Source organism: Corapipo altera, unplaced genomic scaffold (genome assembly GCF_003945725.1).
Source record: "Corapipo altera isolate COAL_440 unplaced genomic scaffold, ASM394572v1 0, whole genome shotgun sequence".
Taxonomy (NCBI): domain Eukaryota; kingdom Metazoa; phylum Chordata; class Aves; order Passeriformes; family Pipridae; genus Corapipo; species Corapipo altera.
The window spans coordinates 18,463,403-18,485,507 of NW_020884872.1; the positions used below are offsets into that span (position 1 = coordinate 18,463,403).

Genomic DNA, 22,105 nt, shown 5'->3' on the forward strand with positions numbered 1-22,105 from the left:
CTTGTATAATTGTTGCATCCTATGAATGATGCTGGTGGGTCGAGCACAAAGCAACATGGGCAGTATTTACTAAATATGGTAAAGTGCTGTCCTACATTCAACATAACTGTACTTTTAAAAAAGCAATATTTGGGGGTTTTGCATACTAATAATCTTGTGTAAGTACATTCTGTGCTTAGATCAGAAGGCAGCAAGGTTTGATGCAATACTTTGTCCTTCCTAATTTTGGACTAGCCTCTGAAAGCTCAGCTTTGGTACAAGTATGTTAAGCATTGCGGTACACATTTCTGTGCCAAAAAAAGTGAAATCACAGACAAATGATCTGATCCCTGGAAAGAAAATTACCTCCATCCCAAATTATTTTTAGTCTTAGAAGAATGTGAAGAAGACTTACTTCATGGTATCCTCAAAGGCCATAAACAGCAAATGGAGATCCAACATGCTCCTCTCATCATCACCTGCTCCATACAAACTTTCATATTTCTCATAGTTCCATAATCAGAAAGACGATGGTCCTGCAGGAGGGAATGAACTCATGCTGATGAGCTCAGAGTACCATTCCAATGTTTAACTTCAGCTGTTCAGGAGATGACAAGGCAGACAGCTGCCTTGAGGGCTGCCTTTATCAGTTTGAAGGCCTAGGTACAGTACGCACTGCATTCAGAGTCAAGTTTGAACCCACAGTGTATGGTGTTCTTTCTCCAAGCCTGAGTAGTAAGTCTGGTATGGCAGGGATTTGATGTCCTTGGCTCTAGCAGCAAGCTCTCAGTCTTTTCAAGTTAGGGTTGAGATTTTACTGACTGGAAGCAAGGTCCTCAAGTTGTGGGGAAGCACATCCACTGAGGAGACGCTGTAAAGACAAGCACCTTCTGACTCCTAAAGTTATTTTTTCATCTATCTGAATACAGTCCAGCAAAACAGGTTCCCAGTCCTGCCAGTTCCAGGAGCAAAGCTCAGCTGCATCAATGGCAACACCAGAAGCACATTCCCCAGCATGTGCCTGTCCCCTGAGCAAGTACACAGGAAACCAGACCCCAAGTCCAACAGCAACTGCCTGGGGAGCACTTCTAGGGAGTGCTCACATCCTTATGATCTTAAAGAATGCTCTATAAAGAATGATATAATAAGTTCAGGCACACTGGAAGGCATACTGTTTTTCAGCAAGGCTGTACAGAACCTATTTATTTAGGCAGCAATGGTATTTTTGTAAGAATGACAGTAAATGAAAAAAGATAAAAATTTACTTTGACTACCAGTTTGCCTAATTATTAGAGCAAATTATTAGAGCAACTTTCGTACCTGGAAAAACAGGTAAGCTTTTAACCAGAGCTTGTTGCCCAAAAGCATGGATTTGGTTTTGTTTGATTTGTTGTTTTTTTTCCCCAAACTATCTGTAAACCCAGTAAAAAGTACTATATCTGTTAACAAGCACTACCTCACTTCTATTTCTAGATCCATCACAATTACAAAAATAATACCAGCACAAATTTTTTCACTGTTTCTCAGGGAGGGCTTTTCTGACTCTGTTTTTAATGTACTGCACACTGGATAATATACTGGGTATATGATTATCTTACCTTATCTTAGATCCGACTAAATTCAACCATAAATATAGGAACATATCAGCTTGAAAGTATTGCTTGGCTGCTCTGTTCAGTAAGTCAGCTACAGATCATGATAAATCATACATAGAAAGTAGATCAAGAATTCTGTACACCCCTCTGAAGCTTCTGGATCCATGAAGTTTCTGCACCTCTTTGCTTGGCAACCTGCAGTGCTACAAATGCTCTGATGACTTTCACATATAAAAAGTCTAAAATGCCACAACCTTGCTCACAACAATCAAAACCAGACAGACATATTGTGGATCTCCTCCTTAATACAACTGACAGGCAACCAGAAGGCATTTTCTGCCTCAATGACAACATTAACTTCCATAGAAAAGTCCTGCTACTTTGCTTGTTTACTAAAGGTATCCTATAACTAATTGTGAGACTAAATACAGAGTCAACATGTTGCCTGCGTATCTCAAAGGAGTTTCTAAGGCCTTCTAAGCAATTATAAAGGAATAATCCTTTATAACAATAAGATGCCAAGCAAGATACAGTGGCACATAAATCAAGGTTGAGAACAAACCCACTCACTGACTCCCTCTGCCATTCAGATGATTAATCTCTCCTTAAAGCATACCTGCTCCTGTCAGCACTGTTGCTCTTACCTGCCAAAGCTTGCCATTGACAGGCACTGCCTTTTCTGATGGCCACAGTGGTTGTGGGGTACCATCAATTTTTAACCAATGCAAAGCCTCAAGCAGCTTGGTAATAACATTACACTTCATGTACTTTGTAAGATTCAGTGACAACACAGTGCACCTTTTCAAATTTACACAGCACGTGTTTAAAGTATCCTTTATCAAGCCTTGAAGGGAAAGAATTTCTTTAACCTGGGTTCTCTAGGAAAAAAAAATTCTCCTTTGGCAAAAAATAACTTCAGCCAGCTGGATAACTGACAAAAATGGATATTCACTATATAATGAAAACTGAAAATGCAGCTTTACTAAGACAGAAGTGTTCTCCAAGCAATTCCTCATTTATCATTCCCCAGGTACTTCTCAATAGATAATCAGTCCTGTTCTGCAAAAGGACTATCCCCCACCTCCCTATTATGTATTTCCAAGTAATATGGAAGCACTATTAGCCTAGACTATTTCTGTCACTATAGCAATACCAATAGATTAATTATGCCAGACGCTGTTCACCGGCTCTGAGAGCAAGTGGCCTGGAACAGCTTGTGCCAACATTATTACTGCACTGTACTTCTCACTGTAGTTATTCTCTTAACCTCCACAACAGAAGTTAAGAGGTCCAAAAAGTCTTGTGAGGACTACAAGAGCCCTACAGCCCCTGCTAAACCCTAACTTATGACCATGGTTTGTTTGGAAAGTGTTAAGTAGCACATGCAGGAGCATATCAAAGACCATTCTAATAGTTCAGCTGTATGGCCTCATCAAATTCTCATCCCTGAAAACTTCATACAGTACTGCTTAATTTACAGAGGCTTCTAACTCAATGGTGTCTAAAACAATAGGATCTCTTTGAGAAGGTCTGTAGCAGCTTTAGTGCAAATTAATTGATAAAAGCAATAAAGGCTTTAATAACAGAAGTTTTGGAGCATTAAGTGCATCAGTATCATAGGTTTCATTCTACACACATTAATAGAAATATCATGTGCAGAAAGATTCACAGATATGGCCCTCTAAATACATCTAACAACACCCAAGCAATTTCTGGTCAAAATGCAAACATATTCTTTAAGCACAACTTCTGCACAGGAAGCAGTAACAATCTAACAGATTGCTTGAAGATGAGAAGGTGTATCAGAGAAGCTACGGAGTCACAGAGCAATTAAAGCTGTAAACAACCTCTTAAAATCATGTAGTCCAGACACTTCTCAAGCAGGGGCCACTTAGAGCAGATTGTCCAAAATTGTGTTCAGATAGGTTTTGAATATCTCTGACAATGAAGGCTCCACAACCTCTCTGGGGAACTGGACCTAGGATTCCAGATGCGGCCTCACCAGCGCTGAGCAGGGAGGAATGACCACATTCCTTTGACTCGCCAGCAATACACGTCGTAGTCCAGGATGCTGTTGGCTGCCATTGTCATAAGGGCACATTTCTAGCTTATGGTCAGCTTGGAGTACAGCAGGAACCACAAGTCTTCTTTTGCCAAGCAGCTTTCCAGCTGATTAGGTCCCAGACTATACTCATGCATGGGGTTGTCCCTCCCTCAATGCCTGCCCTCTTCTCCAGTCTGTCAAGGTCTCTCTAAACAGCATCACACCCAAACAGTGTATCAACCATTCCTCCCAGTTCTTTTTTTTACATTCTGTAACCTTGGTGAGAGTGCACTCTGCTCCACCCTTCGTGTCATTAATGCAGATGTGTAAAGTATTGAGCTTAGTATCAACTCCTGGGATACCACATTAGTGCCTGGCCTCCAAGTGGACTTTGGCCCACTGACCACAACCCTCTTGACTCAGCCATTCAGCCACTTTTCCATCCACCTCACTTGCTGCACCATTACTTCATCTGCTTGTCTTTGAGGATGTTATGGAAGACTGTTAAAAGCCTCACTAAAGTAAAAGTAAACAGCATCCACTGCTCTCCCTTCAAGTCAGCCACATCATTTTAGAAGGTTGTCAGATTGCTTAAGCATAATTTACTCTTTGTAAATCCACAATGACTATTCTGGGTCACTTTCTTGTCCTTCCTGAGTATGGAAATAATTTCTGAGATTAGTTACTCCATCACCTTCCCAGGATCAAGGTGAGGCTGACTAGCCTGTAGTTCCCTATATCCCACTCCTTACCCTTCTGGAAGAGAGGCATGGTATTTGTTTTTTTCTCACTTTCAGGAACTTCCCTTGATTGCCACAACCTTCTGAAGATAACTGAGTGGCCTCACAATGACATAAGCAAGTTTCCTCAACACTGATGGATGCAACCTATCAGGCCCTATGGACTTGTTTACATCCAATTTAAGTGTTCCTTAACATGATTGCCCTCCACTAAGGACAAGACTTTGCTCCAGACTTTCCCTCTGGTCTCAGAGGTCTGGGATTCCTAAAGGCCAGAAAGGAAGCAAAGGTGCCACTGAGTACATCAGCATTTTCTGTGTCCTCTGCCAGCAGCGACCCTGAGCCATTTAGCAGATGTACTTGTAAAATCCTTTCTTATTGTCCTTCACATCCCTTGCCAGATTCAACTTACCATGGGCTTTGGCTTACCTGACCTCACCCCGGCACAATTGGACAGTATCTCTATTCCTCCTGGGTCACCTGTCCCTGCTTCCAAGCTGCCTGGTTGTTGGATGGACCAAACTAAATCTTGGAGAAGATCACAGAACCACAGAATATCCTGAGTTCAAAAGGACTCAGAAGGATCATCAAAGTCCAACTGCTGGCTCAGCACAAGACAGCTCCAGGAACCACACAATGTGCCTGAGAGCGTTGTCCAAACACTTCTTGAACTCTGTCAGGCTTGGTGCTGTGACCACTTCCCTGGGCAGCCTGTTCCAGTATTCAACCACCCTCTGGCTGAAGAACTTTTTCCTAAAATCTAGCCTAATTCTCCCCTATACAGCTTCATGCCATTCCCTTGGGTCCTGTCAGTGTTCACCAGAGAGAAGAGATCACTGCTTGCCCCTCTGTTTTGCCTCGTGAGGAAGCTGTAGACTGTGGTGAGGTTTCCCTTCAGTCTCCTCCAGGCAGCAATCCCAGCAGTTTCTCCTATGTCTTCCCCTCTAGACCCTTCACCATCTTTGTAGCTCTCCTTTGGATGGTCTCTAATAGCTTTATATCTTTCTTCCTGTGGTGCCCAAAACTGCTCACAGGACTCAATGTGAGGCTGCACCACTGCAGAGTGGAGTGGGACAGTATACTCCATCAACCAGCTCAAGACACTTCTTGAAGATCAGTCTTGGACTGCTCTTCAATCCAGGGTCATGGGATACCATGGGATACCATGTCATTCTTCCAAGCAGATATCTAAACAGGCCAAAGCCTGCTTTCCTGAAGTCTAAGGCTGTGATCCTGTTTCTTGCCCTGCTCCCTCCTCTCATGCTCCTGAACTCCACTGTATCATGGCCGTTGCAGCCAAGGTTCCTCCTTCATCTCCCCAACTGGTCTTTCTCTGTACGTATGACATCCAGCAAATCTTCTCCTCTTGTTAGCTCTGTAATCATCTGTGCCACAAAGCTATTGTTTTGTGTTGCACACCAGCAGTTATGAGAGTGGTTTCACATCCCCCATGGGGACCAGTGTGTGTGAATGAGAGGCTACTTCCAGTTGTCTGAAGGTCTCATCTACTTCTTCCTGATCAGGTGACCTATAGTAGACTCACTACATGTTGGTAGCATCACCCATGTTGGTTTACCTGGCATTCCAACCCCGCAGCAGAGCTCCTTGCTTCCCAACTGCTGTTTCACTTAAGAGATGATTTCTCTTTCTTGCCTTCCCAGTCTGTCCTTCCCAAAGAGCCTGTAACCCTCAATTTCTAAATACAGCTTTACTGCAAATGCAAAGCATTATAGTATCTAATAATATTTTAATCTCTAACCTTAGATAAACATTTTTAAAATAGCTTGCTTTATTCTGTATATGCCAAATAATACAGGCTAAAGTACTTTCAGAAAATAAACCAAACTGAATGGAACAAACCACATAATACTGATAAAATACAAAGCAGTGTATTAGTAAAGCACTACTGCTCATTATGGGACAAATAAGGAATTGTAGTAAGTCAGTTTTATAGTTAATTACCTCAAAGGAAGGCCATGCTTTTTGTATACATACATACATAAATATATGAACATAAACCACATAGAGGATATATGACTTAATTTCCCAAACATTATACTCCCTAAGGAAAGATATGATAATGGCAACAAAAAGTAATGGTGTGTGTTAGCCATTAGCTATATAATTGGATCAAGAATAAGAAAAAAACCCATTATTATTACTATTATTCATGTTCACATTTATTAAGCTATGCTTGACCATAGATAAGATTTTTCAGATGCCTAGGAATGAGTGCTGCTTTTCTTAGGGTAAACACTAAGCACTTCACATTTTCTTAACCTCTGAACCACTGTCTTTGACACTTATAGCACACCTGCAAAATTAGTGACTACTTTAAAAAAATACCTTGTCAAATGGAGAAAAGGAAGAACTAATAGAGTGGGGTAAAAAGACTTATAAAACATTAATTTAAAAAAAAATGTTTTGAGGATATATGTAGACTAAATCATCAAATTTTAAGTGATTTTGCATGAGAAATTAAAAATAAGATATTTTAATGTGACTCACTTGAAGGTTGATTAAAATAAAATTATGGGCATCAAGCAAGCTCCCACTGCACTGAAGGATGACTGACTGTTACCTGCTCAGCATAAGGCTGCATTGCAAAGTCCATCAGTTAAATCTCATCAAAACATTACCCACAGGCAAGCTGAAGCAAGGCCAAATGAGTCATCTGACAAGTGTCATACTTGGTCCCTCCTCTGCTTCAGTGAGCATTTCATTCACGTTTATGCAACATGAAGCTGTACCGTCATGGCCAGGAATGCTGAGTGCTGAATGATCTTCTGTGGGGAACAGGAATCATGAGCTTACCTCACCAAGAAGACATAACTGGCCAACATAAAGGCATGAATTACTTTGAAAAGCAAATGCAGCTTCCAATCATCAAGCAGTTTTGTGAACCTAGCTCTGAATGGGCCATTTTGTGGAGAAAAAATGAATTACTGAAGAAGTGGAGTACTTTTTGTTCCAGTCAGGGAACAACCAGGAAGAAAAGAAACAGTGACACACATTACACTTTATTTGATCCAAAATAGCAACGAAGCTGAAAAAAAAAATATTCACAGAATAAAGCTGCAAGTTCTCATAGAATCATAGAATGATTTAGGTTGGAAAAAGCCTGTAACATTATTGAGCCCAACCATTAACCCAGAACTGCCAAATCCAACACTAAACCATGTCCGTAAGTGCCACATTTACACGCCTTTCAGATACCTCCAGGGTTGCTTACACAATCACTGTCCTGGGCAGTCTGTTCCAGTGCTTGATGATGCTCTCCATGAAAGAATTTTTCCTAACATCCAACCTAAATCTTCCTGGCATAACTTTGAGGCCATTTCCTCTCATCCAGTCACTTGTTACCTGGGAGAAGAGACCGACTCCCACCTTGTTCTAACCCTCTCTCAGGTAGTTGTAGAGAGCAGTAATGTCTCCCATCAGCCTCCCTTCCTCCAGGCTAAACAACCCCAGTTTTCTCAGCTGCTCCTCATGAGTCTTGTGCTTCAGACCTTTCAACAGATTTCTTGCCCTTCTCTGGATGTGCTCCACCAGTGTCTTTCCTGTAGTGAGGGGCCCAAAACTGAACACAAGATTCAAGGTTTGGCCTCGCCACTGCTGATCACTGCCTAGTTCTGCTGACCACACTATTGCTGATGCAAGCCAGGAGTACAAGAAGGAGCCTGTTAACTGCAGCAAAATATATGAGATTCTCCCATGCAGAAAAGACTACTACACCCCTAGAGAGCGTTTCCATCAGAAGATAGGTCAGGCTGAAAATCTGAGTCCATCACTAACGACAACTCTCTATAAAAGTGAATACTTGAGTAGTGAGCTGTGAGAAGTCTGAAATATAGTTTTCAGCCAGTCCACTTGGGTGTCATGGGAAGCCCAGCTGCTGCAATGCAGAGCACAGTACAGGTTTAATCTGCTCAACTTCACATCAGCCTAAACTTGAGGCTGCCATAGCAAGATTTGTACTGGTATCCGTGCCAGCTCATTCAAGGCTGACTGGGATGCACTGATCACAGGATTCACAGCAACTATTCCTGTGACAGCAGTGCAGAAAGAAACCTGTTTCTTAAGTAGGTCTTTTTTTCTTCCTGAGTCACAGCTGAGACCATGTTCTAACAAAATGACCCCATAACACACCTAGCTAAGGGATGTGCATCATGGTCCCCATAATGAACTAAGTAGGCCTAATCAAGCGCAGTAGGTGCTCAATTATTTGCAGTTTGGATGCTACTATGGGGCTGACAGGACATCCACTCACATCCATAAACATTTATGTGCCGATGATTGCAGAACGAAGACAGAAAAGCTACAGGCAGACAGCTTCCCATTCACAAAGACCAAAGCATTGTTGCATAAACTTTGACTATTATCTCTAATGAAAAAGTAAAAATTAAAATGCCTCCTAAATAGATATGGACAAACACCACAAAATCAAACACCACAAAATCAAACACTTTTCTACACTACTCAAACTAGGGAAGGATATTTTTGATCTCAAGTGGCTGACAAAAAAGTGAAAGCACAGAGAGGAAAAGGTGGGGGAAAAAAAAAGAACTGTAATTCCAGGAGTCCTGAAAGTCATGAAACACTGCAGTAGCACAACTCATAGGAGAAGCAGTAAAACATAATAAGTGTTTTTGTGTAATTTCTGTTGGTGTAAATCAGTAGGACTCTGCTGACATTAATGAAACCAACTCGACTTATGGCAGAGAATCTGGCTCTTTATTTGCTATGATGACAACTAATGTCTAAATTTAACTGCAGATTTTATAGAATTATAATTAAAGGTCTACAATAACATAGAACAAATGCAATCTGTGCAGAAGAGCTTTACTGTATTCATCTTGTAGCCTTATATTGACAGTGGTACTGATATACATAATTAAAATATTAATAACACCTCTGTGACAGGCAGCAACACAGCATGAAATGAATACTTTAGAACTAACTACTAGTCACATATCATTTTATAAGACAATATCATTTTATAAGACAAATTTTGATCCAGTTAGCAAGAATTGCAATATTTAACTCATGTCACTCCTGAACTCTCAAAATGTTTTAATAATGTAGACTATACACATATATATATGCACATAAGACATGGCTAAGTGTTTGGGGCATTTGACAAAGTGAAATATTAACATTCATGTTGCAGGCCTCATGCTTCTATCCATTCGACAGGCATAAATACAGAGAATTTATAAGCAATGAATTTACAATAAAACCAGCAGAACCATAGCAAGGATTACTACAAGTCATAACCAGACCATGAGTCAATTCCACTGTGCTACAAAAAAAAATCACAGAATCAACTAGGTTGGAAAAGACCTCTAGGATCATTGAGTCCAGCCTAACACCACCTTGTCAACTAGATCTGAGTGCCACATCCAATCTCTTCTTAAACACCTCCACCACTTCCCTGGGGAGCCCATTCCAACGCCCAGTCACCCTTTCTGTGAAAAACTTCTTCCTGATGTCCAAATTACAGATATCATTTGTTACACCTCCCCTGTCCTCCATTCTTCCCTATCCCCACTCCTTGTCAGACCACTTCTTCTCCACATAATCATCCTCCTCTCCTATTTTCTAATGACTGTCCTGTACTCAGATAAACCAAGTGATGCCATTCACTCTAATTCCTTTTCAAATTGTATTGTCCATATTTTTACCTAGTTTCCTTCTCAGCTCTCCATTCTGACGTCCAGCAGTCATTATCGGCATAATTCTTTTTAGCCATGCAATTTCTGGACACATTGCATAGATGGTCCTTTGGAGATTCCAGTTTCTGCATTCTACTCAGCATGGCAATTTCCAAAATTTTCAAAAGGCTCTTAACATGAGAGAACTTCACAGCAACAACAGAAATTAAATCCCTGGCTGAAAGATGATATGTGGGTCACCTTTTAGACACCTGTCTCAAACATTGGGAACCAAGCTTTTTAATGCACTTTAGCAAAACAACTTCTGTTTCTGCAGGAATGGGAAGACATTTTTCAAAATACCAATTAAGTCTCAGAAAAGAGAGGGGAACAAAATTTTTCATCTCAGTCAAGAAAGGCATGGTAAAGTAACAAATAGCTAAAAAGGGTCTGCTGGTCAGAGGTATTCAGCAGCCCTTGTACAAGGAATGAGATCATGAAAAGCTGATAGTTTCACTCTAGTTTTTCCAAGATTTTGTAGATGCATAAAGTCGTATTTTTTAAAAAAATCTATAATATCCAGTTTAGATAACAATCCTCATTTACTGCAAAAAAAGCACATAAACTAAAAATATTAGAGTTCTTGAAGTACTGTTGGAAAGGATTAAAATGCAATAAGTGTAATGTAAAAAATTACAATGCAAACATCACTGAAAAATGGAGAGCAAAACCCTTCTTCTAACTTGTTGCTGACTGACAGAATTTGGAATTGACACTTCTTGGGACTACACAGTAAACACAGCAATTTCTGTTCTCATAATGGATCATTTTTCTTTTCTTTTCTTTTTTTTTGATGGACACAGAGATTAAGGTTCAGCTAATCAACCACGAAAAACTACAAAGCGCATCAAGAGAAACAGCTGGCTGTAACACACAGCAGAGAGAGAAGTGCAACAAGTTGCAGGGAGTACAGTGAGGGTTGGCTGGGTTTCATGGGAAGGTGAGGGGGAGCCATGTGCAAGTTCACCACATTGGAGAGCAGCTGTGCCAATCCTTGAGAAACGGAACTCGCAAGGCAAACAGTGCCAAGGAGACTGTATTGGTCATACTATGTAAGGCTAACGGCATCTGGGTGAAGGTGTCACAAACACCAAATTGAGGTGCAGATGTTACAGAAGTGGAACCGATGGGCAAAAGTAATCTGAGGTATGGCACTGGAGTGACCAGGGACAAGGGTCTGCTGTGGGGAAGACCACAGGTGTGGATAAGCTACTGGTGAGACCCATTCCTGCACAAACACAGGGAGGCTGTGTGTGCATGTGTATGCATGACCCAATTGCAAGCACCTAACATGCAAGACCAAACTGCTAATGCATAAGAACAGGATCAGGCTGTTTGTACTGGCCTTGTTTATGGACGTGCTGTTTGTGTTGATATGGTGCCTGCAAAAGCAGTGGTTGCCTGTACGCATGATGCATTATTTCAGTTGTGCTACTTTAATTGAAACCATAACATATAAAATACATGCCTGACAATTCATAAAGAGCATTAGCAATAGGATATACATCAGGATAGGGAGCGAAAGAAGACATTGGTTTAGTCAGAAAGGAGGTCTGATGAAGCATGTAGAATATACACCAGAACATGCTGACCATATGTTGCCAGTTATCTTGCTCCAATGCCATCACTTGTTTGACACTACATTTATATTTCCTTGAAATATGCTCTGACTACAGCTCTGCCTTGGGTTGTTGGGGTAGGTACTGCTGGGTCTGTGCTGCAACACTGCAAGTTTTTGATATGCCTGTTCAAGAAAACTCTTATCTGTAATTCCTAGGAAAAGTGTGCTTGTGATATCAAACACTGAGAATAAAAGTCAGTCTTCAAAACAATCAAAAAAAACCCCTACCAAACCCCAAAAGTAACAACCTGTCTGAAGGTAACTTGTAGCGTTAGGTGAAAGAAGTTTATTATCTCACAGGATGCCTGAGCTATGGAGGCTTTGGCAACTTGTGCCATACGCATGCCAAATGAATTCAAATTGTTGGGTTTTAAGTCTCTGAGTTGTCAAACTAGCATGTTTCCAAAGCACTATCATTTATGTTATTGGTAGTAAAAGTCTACTCATTCAAAAATATCACACATATTCACCATAGTTATGCAGAAGTTCACAGGAGCAAGTGGATTCCACAAATGGTGTTTCAAAAAAATTATATGAGATACTAGCAATTACTTTTTTTATATAGGCAGGCAGAGACAGCCAACATAGCCTGATGAAATTATAACTAATCCTGGTTGTTATCAGACAACTCAAAACTGCCAGCAAGAAATACTCCTTTAACTTGTCCTTATATTTGCAGACTAATTCCATGTTTTATACTTTAATAAGATTGATGATAATGTCCATTTTCCAGAAAAAGAAAAGCATTTTGCTGATACGGTGCATAAACACTTCAGGAAAAACTATTTCCTCTCCTATCTTTCAATGAAAGCAGTTTTTAAAATAGACTTATTCATCATTCTGTGACAGCATTTAGAAAAGAGCATTTATCCAGTTATCCAAAAGCCTGGTCAAATGATATCATCTCCTTGAATATCATCCCATTTGAGTATTTTTATTACCCATATGCTTACTAAAAACACTGATTTTTATTCCACTTTTTATGTGACAATCTAAATTGCCTTGAGTAATCTGTCTAACAGAGATAATTAAATTTATTTCATTAATATTTGCAAAAGGTTCCAAGGGCATATAGTGGATTAAGTCTGTTTTTCAAACATGTTGCTTAGATTTCATGTTCTACATGCTAAAGAAAGAAGTGAAGTGTCATTTGACTCACAGGAAAACAGGAATGGAAATGATCTCCAATCCCTTGTTTTTTTAAACTGTATCATAAAAACTATGTTTTATATCCTTCTTTAAATATCTACCAATAAGCAATGTAAACATATTTTGGATTATTCAATCCAATGCTATGACTGAAAACTTGGAAATTAACTCCGTTGCTCTAATCTTTAAGGGTCTTCTCCCTTGCAATCTAAATGCAGAGTGCCTTTAGTTTTTTTGCTACAAATTATTTTTTGTTTTAAACATTTCTCATTTCTTTCTGGTGTTTATTCCCTCTTGATCTTACTTTTGCTGTATTAGGCAAATCTATGTGTTCCAGTGTCCCCTGAGTTTTCCCTCTCCAACCATCCTAACAGCACTTTCTGCATTTGCTACAGTTTGAATCCCCCCTCTGAAACATGCCTAGCTGTAATTATTAATACTTCTCTATATCTGCAATGGCATTTGCCAGTGGCATACCAAAATGTCAAGACTTAGATGTCTCTCAGCAAATCAGCCAATAAATCAAGATTTCTCTCCTCAGTCATTTGAACACTTTAGATCATTGGGAAGATTTTGTTATAAATCCTCACCATGTCTGTGAATTTTACTGTGTTTGCCTGTGTTCTTTATACGGAGGTCCCCCATTCCTCTTTTATATGAAAAAAAAGCCACTATAAGTGTTTTAACATTTTCCTGTAAGAACCAACTTGGCCTGCACTTCTACAAACCTCACTACAGCCCTCTAGTCTTTGCTTTTCAAGAAGCTTCCTACGTTCATCACTCCTTTCAACCTTTCCTTACACACTTGTTGCTTTTTTTGCAATGTCTTTATGGATGTGGTTATTCAGCTAATTATCCCTCTATTATATCAGGTGCATGCACATCACTGAAAGATATGAGACTTTATAAACTAAAATATAAATCCAGATGATTAAAAATTTCTTCTCTAAATATGTAACACACTTCTTACAATTCTTTTCATCAGCAAGAATCACTGTACAAGTGCAGGAGATATATCTATGTGTGTATATACACACATGTGTGTGTGCATCTCTCTCGCATATTCACACACTACTCTATACCTTCATGCTGAATCTTGAAACTGGTACTTTCATAAGGGATGAAACACTTCTCCCTTTCTCTGCCTCTCCCTACAAGTTTCTTCCCTGAGAATCCCCCTTAGTCTCATACATATCCACATTCAGCTCTCCAGTAAAAACAATGATTTTAGGATTTATTGAAGGCAGTAGTCTTCTATAATGTACCCATTAGACCACTTGCAAAGTGCTGTCTTGCAAAGCTATCCCAAAATAATTTTAAAGTAGCAAAGTCAGGTACCAGTAGCAGCTTGGGTATAATGGCAGGAAGATCAGTCAGAGTTGTAAAACCTGCGTGAGAAGAGCAATAAATTTTCAGATAGTCTATGCTAAGCTTTAAGATAGCCTAAGAGTGGCAGATAGTCCAAAGAACTTAAAAGTTCATTAGGGAATATGACACTCGTTGATTGCTGCAAATACATATAAGTTTTCTCTTCCATGTAGCAGGAGCATTTAGCATTTGTGCTGTATTCTATGCAAATCTAGCAAAAAACTCAACAGAAAATCACTTTCTATCATTAATATTTACATGAAAACATCATTATGACTTTCACATATGGTACAACACTTAGCCTGGCAACATGTGGATCACTTAGCTTTTTATTTGTCACTAAACAGCAGTTATGAAAAAAATCACATTCAGTTCTCAATCTCTGACACAGATTTGGGGAGGAGAGACTGACAGCAAATCTCTCCTTAAAAAATTCATCTAATCTTGCCATGCTTCAGCTTTGCAACCTAAATTGAGAATTAAGTCAATATATTTCTAGCATCTGGTAATTAAAATATAACCCCTAGTATATGAGAATCCCAATTTTATGTGGTAGACTTCCCATGCACCTGTATTATAAACAAAAACAAACAAATAGACAGACAAATAAAAAAACCCCAGTGGCCAAAACCAAAATTTTTTGAGTAAATTTGTCTGGATGTTCAGCTGGTCAATTCTTTAAATTTGAGCACAAAGCCAAAAAACAGTAACAGTAAGGTAAGTGCTGCGTGGCCAACTGTTTCAGGCTGCCAGATCCTAAGCATGGGCAGCCATGACATCCTTTCTTTCTAAGGATGTTTGGGAAATGTCTGCTGACTCTGAGTACAGCTTGCTGGAGAAGCAGCTTATGGAAAAAAAGCAAGCCATCCAACCAAATCCCCTCCGAGCAGCTCTACAAAGCCTTGTCCTGTCACTCTCCCTAATGGTGCCCAAGCTTTCAGTGCAGGGCTCAATTGCCTATGCAAGTCACAGAGGCAAGGCTGAGAAAGCAGCTGTGCAGCTATTACACATTATGTTCAGGTGATAGGGTTCCTCCTCCAGGATCCGTGTTCCTGAAGGCTCATGCCATGAAAGCAGCTGTTTCTATGATCTGCCCATTAGCTTTGACTTGCTTTAATTAATTCTAGTTGGGGAAACTAGCAGGACTGTTCTCAAATAGAATTTGAGGATACTGATGTTTGGATTCCTCTGATGGGCATCATTCAGTGCCTTTTGGAAACTTCTGGCTAGTCACAATGTGACACTCTGTGGAACCAGGTCCTTTTCAAGACCTAGCCACAATTTTGGCCCATGTCTGAAGACACGGAAACCCCTATTTTTTATATGTATGTTTTAACTAAAAAGATGCACAACTGGAAAGCTGTGACTTGTCAGTATGCAACACCAGTGCTATGTTCTTAGTTTCCTTCTTGAAGGTAGGCCATTAACTCATACTTCCCTAGGACACTGTTAAAATGGTGGAACTGCATTTCCATAGATGTTGGCAACAGGAATCTTGCAACAAAACCTCTAAATGTCATTACTATGAGCTGCCAGAATCAGCTCCTCATGCCCAAAACAAAATGTCTTTTATCAGGATGGCTTTTTGCCAAGTCTTTTCTTGTCCAGCTCAAGGCACTGACTGGATTAACAAAACCAATAAAAACAGCAACAAGAAGAAAATGCTGCACAAAAGGGATTATAAGCAGGAACAGAAACATGAAGTACCTCTTTAGACTACAAGTAAAACTATTGTTCCCACCTGATCAAGCCCAGGAACAGCACTATCTAATATAGCACTTCTCAGAAACTGCCTCTTTATCATTTAAGTAATTTCTTAAGAAACATCCTTCATATATCCCTGACTTTCTGGTTTTACCTTAAGTTTCATCAACATTTCACTGTTTTTTTCTTCTTACATTTGCTGGATGCTTATGGTAGGAGCTAACTTTTACATAAGCTTCTGCTTTTTTTGAATGGCAAAAGACTGACAGTATTAACAGACTCTCTACACTCATTTCTACAAAATGTGCCCAGTATTCATTTCCTCCTTTATGAACTCACCAGATACAATTATTTTTAGATATATATGCTGTATTTATCATGCATCTTTAACAAAGGTTTTTTATCCCAAGATGTAAAAAAAAGATTAACCTGCATCTCAACGTGCAAGGAAAGACACTTTAACATAAAGCTGACAAAACCTAATGTCAGACAACTAATAGAATTGAAGCAATGTTTCTTCAAAAGAGCAGAGAAAGAGATTTAAACTCAAAAGAGTTTAAACACAGAGACCTAAGCTTATGCTTGAAATGAATAGGGAACCAAAGACATCAAAGACTGTATAAACTTCCATAATCAAAACCAGACAACAAAATGCAACCTGGTAGGTTTGGTAAATTCTGATTCCAACTGAAAAGGTGCGGTTGTGGGTCCATCTACCACCCAGTCTCATAAAATGTTTTCCAAGTGTCTTATCTACAAGGGTGGAAAGTCTCTCCTACCACAAAGAATGAGAGAACAGCATGATTCCAAGACTTATCTCACACTAGTAAGGACTGGTGGGAAGCATATACCTTGACCTCAACATACTGGGAGCTCGAAATAGACAGAACACTCCGATTAATCTGATCGCAGAAGCGCTACAGAGTCTACATCTGCCTAATACAGGATGAGCTGCAGATTGTTTGCACATTGAGGCCGGCTCTCTTCCACTTCTCACAGGATGACAGAAAAGTGACTGGAGCACCTCTCCTAGAGCCCAGACAGGCTGGGAGAGATGGGGTTGTTCAGCCTGGAGAAGAAAGGCTGCAGGGAGACCTTAGTGCAGCCTTCTGGTACCCAAAGGGAGCCTACAAGAGAGCTGGAAAAAAACTCCTGGCAAGGGTGTTCAGTGATGGGACAAGAGGCAATGGTTTTAAACTGAAAGAGGCTAGGTTTAGATTAGATATTCACTGTGGGGTGGTGAGGCACTGGAACAAGTTGCCCAGAGAAAATGTGGATGTGTCCCTGGAAGTGTCCAAGGCCAGGCTGGATGGGGCTTTGAGCAACCTGGTCTAGTGAAAGGTGTCCTTGTCCTGGCAGGGGGGTTGGAAGTAGATGATCTCCCTTCCAATCCAAACCATTCTATGATCCTATGAACCGAACCAAAAGCCAATCTGAGAAATAAAAAAAAAAACCAAAAACAAACCAACCACATTAGTAAAAGCTGGAAACTATACATGCCAGCATATCTGCATCTCCAGCAGGTTTCATAAATACATAGGAAAAAGCTAGGAGTAGAGCCAGAGAGAAGTAGAAACATTAGGACTGACTAATGTATCCTCCTATGGCTTCACTGAACATCAGTTATACTCTGCAGTATAACTTTATATGTATATTTCACATTAGAAATGTAACTTGATTGCAGACTGCAAATAACCGTCTTTCCTAAGTGAACCTGAGATCACTTAACAATTAAAAGCAAAACAGTTATTATGCTGTTAAATTTTTTTAAATATGACAAAATTTTTCCATGCTATTTGTATCCTAAATAATATGTCTCTCCAGGTTTTAATTATGGAATGCTAAATAAATCCCTGAGGAAATGCTTATTTGTATCTATCTGCTAAATTCCTATTTGTAATTCCAGCTAATTACTTCCTCTGTCAGAAAAATACTGTCTGAAGTCCCAAGATGCCACAGAAGTACCTCAATCTCTTTCATTTCACGTCTCCCAGTGTTCAGTACAGAAAATGTAAATTCATTTGTCTACTGCTGGAAGAGTCAGAAACTTGAAATAATCTCTGCACTGTCAGCAGGTCTTTACCTCATGTGCTTAATCCCTGTTGCCATGGTGATATTTAATTGTGCAGCCACACAATTTGATTGGTTTATTTTAAATTGAAGTTTTTCTGTGGAATGGTTCAGGATTTCAAGCGAACATGAGATAAACGGCTTTCAAAGTATTGCAGTGAGTCATAATGTTGTCAGTGAATAGATTAATTTGAGCTCTGTTAAACTGTTTCTTTACCTTAATCTTATGCATTTATGTCAACATACCTAATACGAGGATTTTTAGCATTATATTTGGAAGCTGAGCATTTTGTGTGTAATTAAGCACTATGTTATTGTAAGAAGGGCAATTAAAAACTAAATGAGAATTAAAATTCAGTAAGCTTTTGTTGGTAGTATCGTCTTTCTAAAACAAATTTTCTTCCTGTCCTACAATATCAATCCAGATCAGAACCTTTTACAGTAGGCTTATACTTGATTTTCTTTATAGAAAACTGTAAATATATTAATATGAGAGAAATTAAGCCAAAAGGATAAATTAGGCTTTTTCAGTGTTGGCTTCCATATACCTCAGTATGCAGTTCCTTAGTATAGGAATGTCTATTGCAAAAATATCATCAATATGGTATTTCCTGGTACAGCATAACATATTAGATAACTAATTTTAAATTCTGTACATATACTACAATCAACTGGTGAACTCAACAGTGCTATTTAAACAGCAGCCATATACTGTGCTAGTTCTCATACTTTTTCTTTTTTCTCTATAACCTAGCTCTAGCACATTTTTTTCTCAATGTCATAACAGAAGCTCTAGGGAAAATTTTCACCTAGCCTTTGCTGTGAAAGATCTCAATTCTATCACCAAGTATCAGACAGCTTTCCCTTAATTAATTTTTCAAGCTATTATGGCCCCAGTGTGTAGGCTGCAGGAAACACCTTTTAGGTGTTTCAGGTGCTGTATTCCTCTCTCTATTTTTAAGGACTATCAAGGAGCCTGGCTTTATTTCATATGCAGAGCCTCTGTGTTTGCATCACTGGGGTTACCGGCATGTGATCCAAGATAAGACCTAGCTTCTTAGAAAGCACTACCACTCTTCCAGCCACCTGCATGGCTTTGTAGAACCAGAACTTCACACTTTTAATCCAAATTCTTTAGGGAACACACTGTTTTACAAGAGAGGTGCTTGGAAAAGCAGACTCTGACTGGGGCTGTCATTCCAACACAAGCTGTTTATAAGAATTGATTTGTTTTACACTCCCGGGAACGGTAGCTTGGTGTACCAAAGCAATGCTTCCACAGAAGGATTTACATGCTGCAATGCACAGATGAGATGCTGTTATTCCATACAAAACAGCTACCTAGAAGTATATGTTCTCCAACAATAATGAGGATTTAATCTTTGCACCTCTCTATGATAATGTACACTATGATTCTGGGTTAGGATACTTTGATTTATTTTTTCTATACAGGTTTTGCTCCAGAAGTTTTATTCTGCTTCCTAATCCACCTTCAAGCACACAAGAGTAACAGTGTTCTGGATGCAATACTTTGAATTTCATGGCATCCCCATTCAGTTCGTGTTTGAAAAAAACACAGAGGACTAGCTCAGGAACACTGACTTTGCTGTAGCAGAGGCCCACAGTATGATTCCCTGTACTACGCTTAGGTATAATTACATCCAGGCAACCCAAAGCAAATGATTGAGCAAAAGCTTCTTCTCTTCTGAGTAGTCTCAGCCATGTTCATATCTTCTTGTATAACTCCCCTCACCTTTCCAGTGAGAAATCCTCTCGGTCCAGCAAGGGAGAGCTCTGTGTGCGTGCAGAGGGGACTCAAAAAGGGCAAGCCAGAAGATCGAGAAGGAACCAGGTTGCTGTGACTAGCTCCTGAGTTACTGCACACTAACCAGCTTAGGTACAACTGCCTTACAGTGCAATGAACTATCCCTTTTTCCATGCTCTAGTTAAAATAAAATAACCCCACAAACCATCGCCTCCTTGCTAGCACTCCCTCCATTATAGCAATGATTTATCCCAGTCAGTATTAACATCACTTTGTCTGTGATATTTATGACTGCGATATTTATGGCTAGAGGAACAACTCTTTGTGAAGGACAGACAATTGTTAAATCATTGTTTCTTTTCAGGAGGTTGAGTTGATTTAGCAATACTTTCTTTTTCACCATATGCCCGAGTGGTCTCTAGGCGAACCACTGACATAAACAGGTTGCTATATAATTTTCCTTCTTCCCCTTTCTAATTATTCAGGTTTGCTTTAAACAGTCACTTGCATTTGTACATCCCTGCTGCTGCTCATGTCTTCTAGCCCCACTCCCCCTTCCACCATACGATCCTGTCCTTGAGTAGGTCAAACCCTTAGTAACAGAAAGCAAATTTGTATGCAGTCTGAAAGGAGCAGAGTAGCACTCTTTCTCTAATAGCACACTATTCATAACAACACTCCATATTAGAGACAAGGGAATTTAAAATAAAACATAGAAGAGACAGAAAAAATCAAGAATTGCCATACCAATCAGACCTGTTGTCCTCCTGGTCCAGTATCCTTTCTCTGACAGCACTCAATACCCGCTTCAGAGGAAGGTGCAAGAAACCTTGTAATTATAGAATAACCTGATTAATACAGGAAGTTTCGTCCTAGCCCTAGGCAGTCAGCAGCTGACTCACCCGCTTGTCTGAAACATAAGATTTTATATCTGCTCTAATTTTTTTTAAATCCTATGTAATTTAATAGTGAATGTCTCATTACAAATGTACTTTGCAAATACACATTTGAATCTTATAAAACATTTTAGGCTTTACTGTAACCTGTAGCTGAGAGTTCTATTTGCTAATTATATAGGTTGTACTATTTTTATCACTGTTAAAGTGCCTGCCATTCAATCTCATTGGATGTCCCTTTTAGGGACTCGGGAATAAGTGGGCCAGAGAGTGTGATTCCACTGCCTTTTCTCTTGGCATCTCACCTGGGAGCAGAGATGCCCAAAGAGGCACGCAGCAGTCAGCCTTTGGATTGAGGCATTAAACTAGCGCAGAGCTGCTTCCATTCACATCCCTCACCTGAGGGGGATGGCACCCTGCACAAGTCACAAGTGCTCTTGTGGACGGAACAGCAGCAGCCATGTTCCTCATATTTTTGCGAATGCCACATAAATCTCCCAGTGAATCTAGTCAACATTGTTTCTGTACTTAGTGATGAAGGAATGGAATGCACTCAATAAAGTGCAATAAATCATACCTACAGGGTAGAAGGTGGCTCCTGTGACTTCAAACTTTCATTATCGCCTTATGTACTGTGGCAGTCTTAAGGTATAAATAACAGCAGTCTTTTCAAAACCCAGGAAGATGAACAACACAGTAACAGCAATCACGGCTTTCACTATATTTTATTTATATCCTTTGATGGTTTTCAGAACCTTCCAACAGAGCAAACCCCAGAGAAATATTCTGAGACAGGACTAAACTACCAACAGGCATGTACAACCTACAAACCTCCAAGATCAACAAGTCCAACCTTTGACCAATCACCACCTTGTTAACTAGACCATAGCCCTAAGGGCCACATACAGTCATTTTTTGGATACCTGTAGGGATGGTGACTCCACCTGGGCAGCCTGTTCCAATGCTTAACAACTCTTTCCCTGAAGAAATTCTTCCTGATGTCCAGCCTGAACTTCCCCTGGTGCAGCTTGAGGCTTGGTCCTCACATCCTGTCACTAGCTGCCTGGGAGAAGAGGCCAAGCCCCACCTTGCTACAACCTCCTTTCAGGGAGTTGAGGAGAGGAATAAGGTCTCCCCTGAGTCTCCTCTTCTCCAGGCTAAACAAATCGAGCTCCCTCAGCCTCTTCTCATATAACTTAGTCTCTAGACCCTTCACCAGCTCCACTGCCCTTCTCTGGACATGCTCCAGCACCTGAATGTCTTTCTTGTAGTGAGGGGCCCAGAACTGAACACAGGGTTTGAGATGCAACCTCACCAGTGCTGAGTACAGGGGACAATCACTACCCTGGTCCTGCTGGCCACACTGTTTCTGATATAAGCCAGGATTTGCCTTCTTGGCCACCTGGGCACACTGCTGGCTCATGTTCAGCAAGCTGTCAACCACCATCCCCAGGTCCTTT

At 40.1% G+C, this 22,105-nt stretch overlaps 1 protein-coding gene across 6 annotated transcripts in view; it reads right to left on the reverse strand.

Moving 5' to 3' along the window:
• The window catches only part of FRMPD4 (FERM and PDZ domain containing 4), a 299,234-nt gene that overhangs the window by 85,027 nt on the left and 192,102 nt on the right, over positions 1-22,105 (reverse strand). The window contains exon 2 of one of the 6 annotated variants that reach the window (XM_027639247.1): positions 395-515. The exons of 4 other annotated variants lie outside the window; for them this stretch is intronic. In XM_027639247.1, coding sequence (XP_027495048.1) covers positions 395-441 — 47 coding nt within the window. In that variant the 5' untranslated portion in view covers positions 442-515. Of the gene's footprint in view, positions 1-394; positions 516-20,496; positions 20,567-22,105 lie in introns of those variants that run through there. One more of the 6 variants, XM_027639263.1, reaches the window with a different exon arrangement.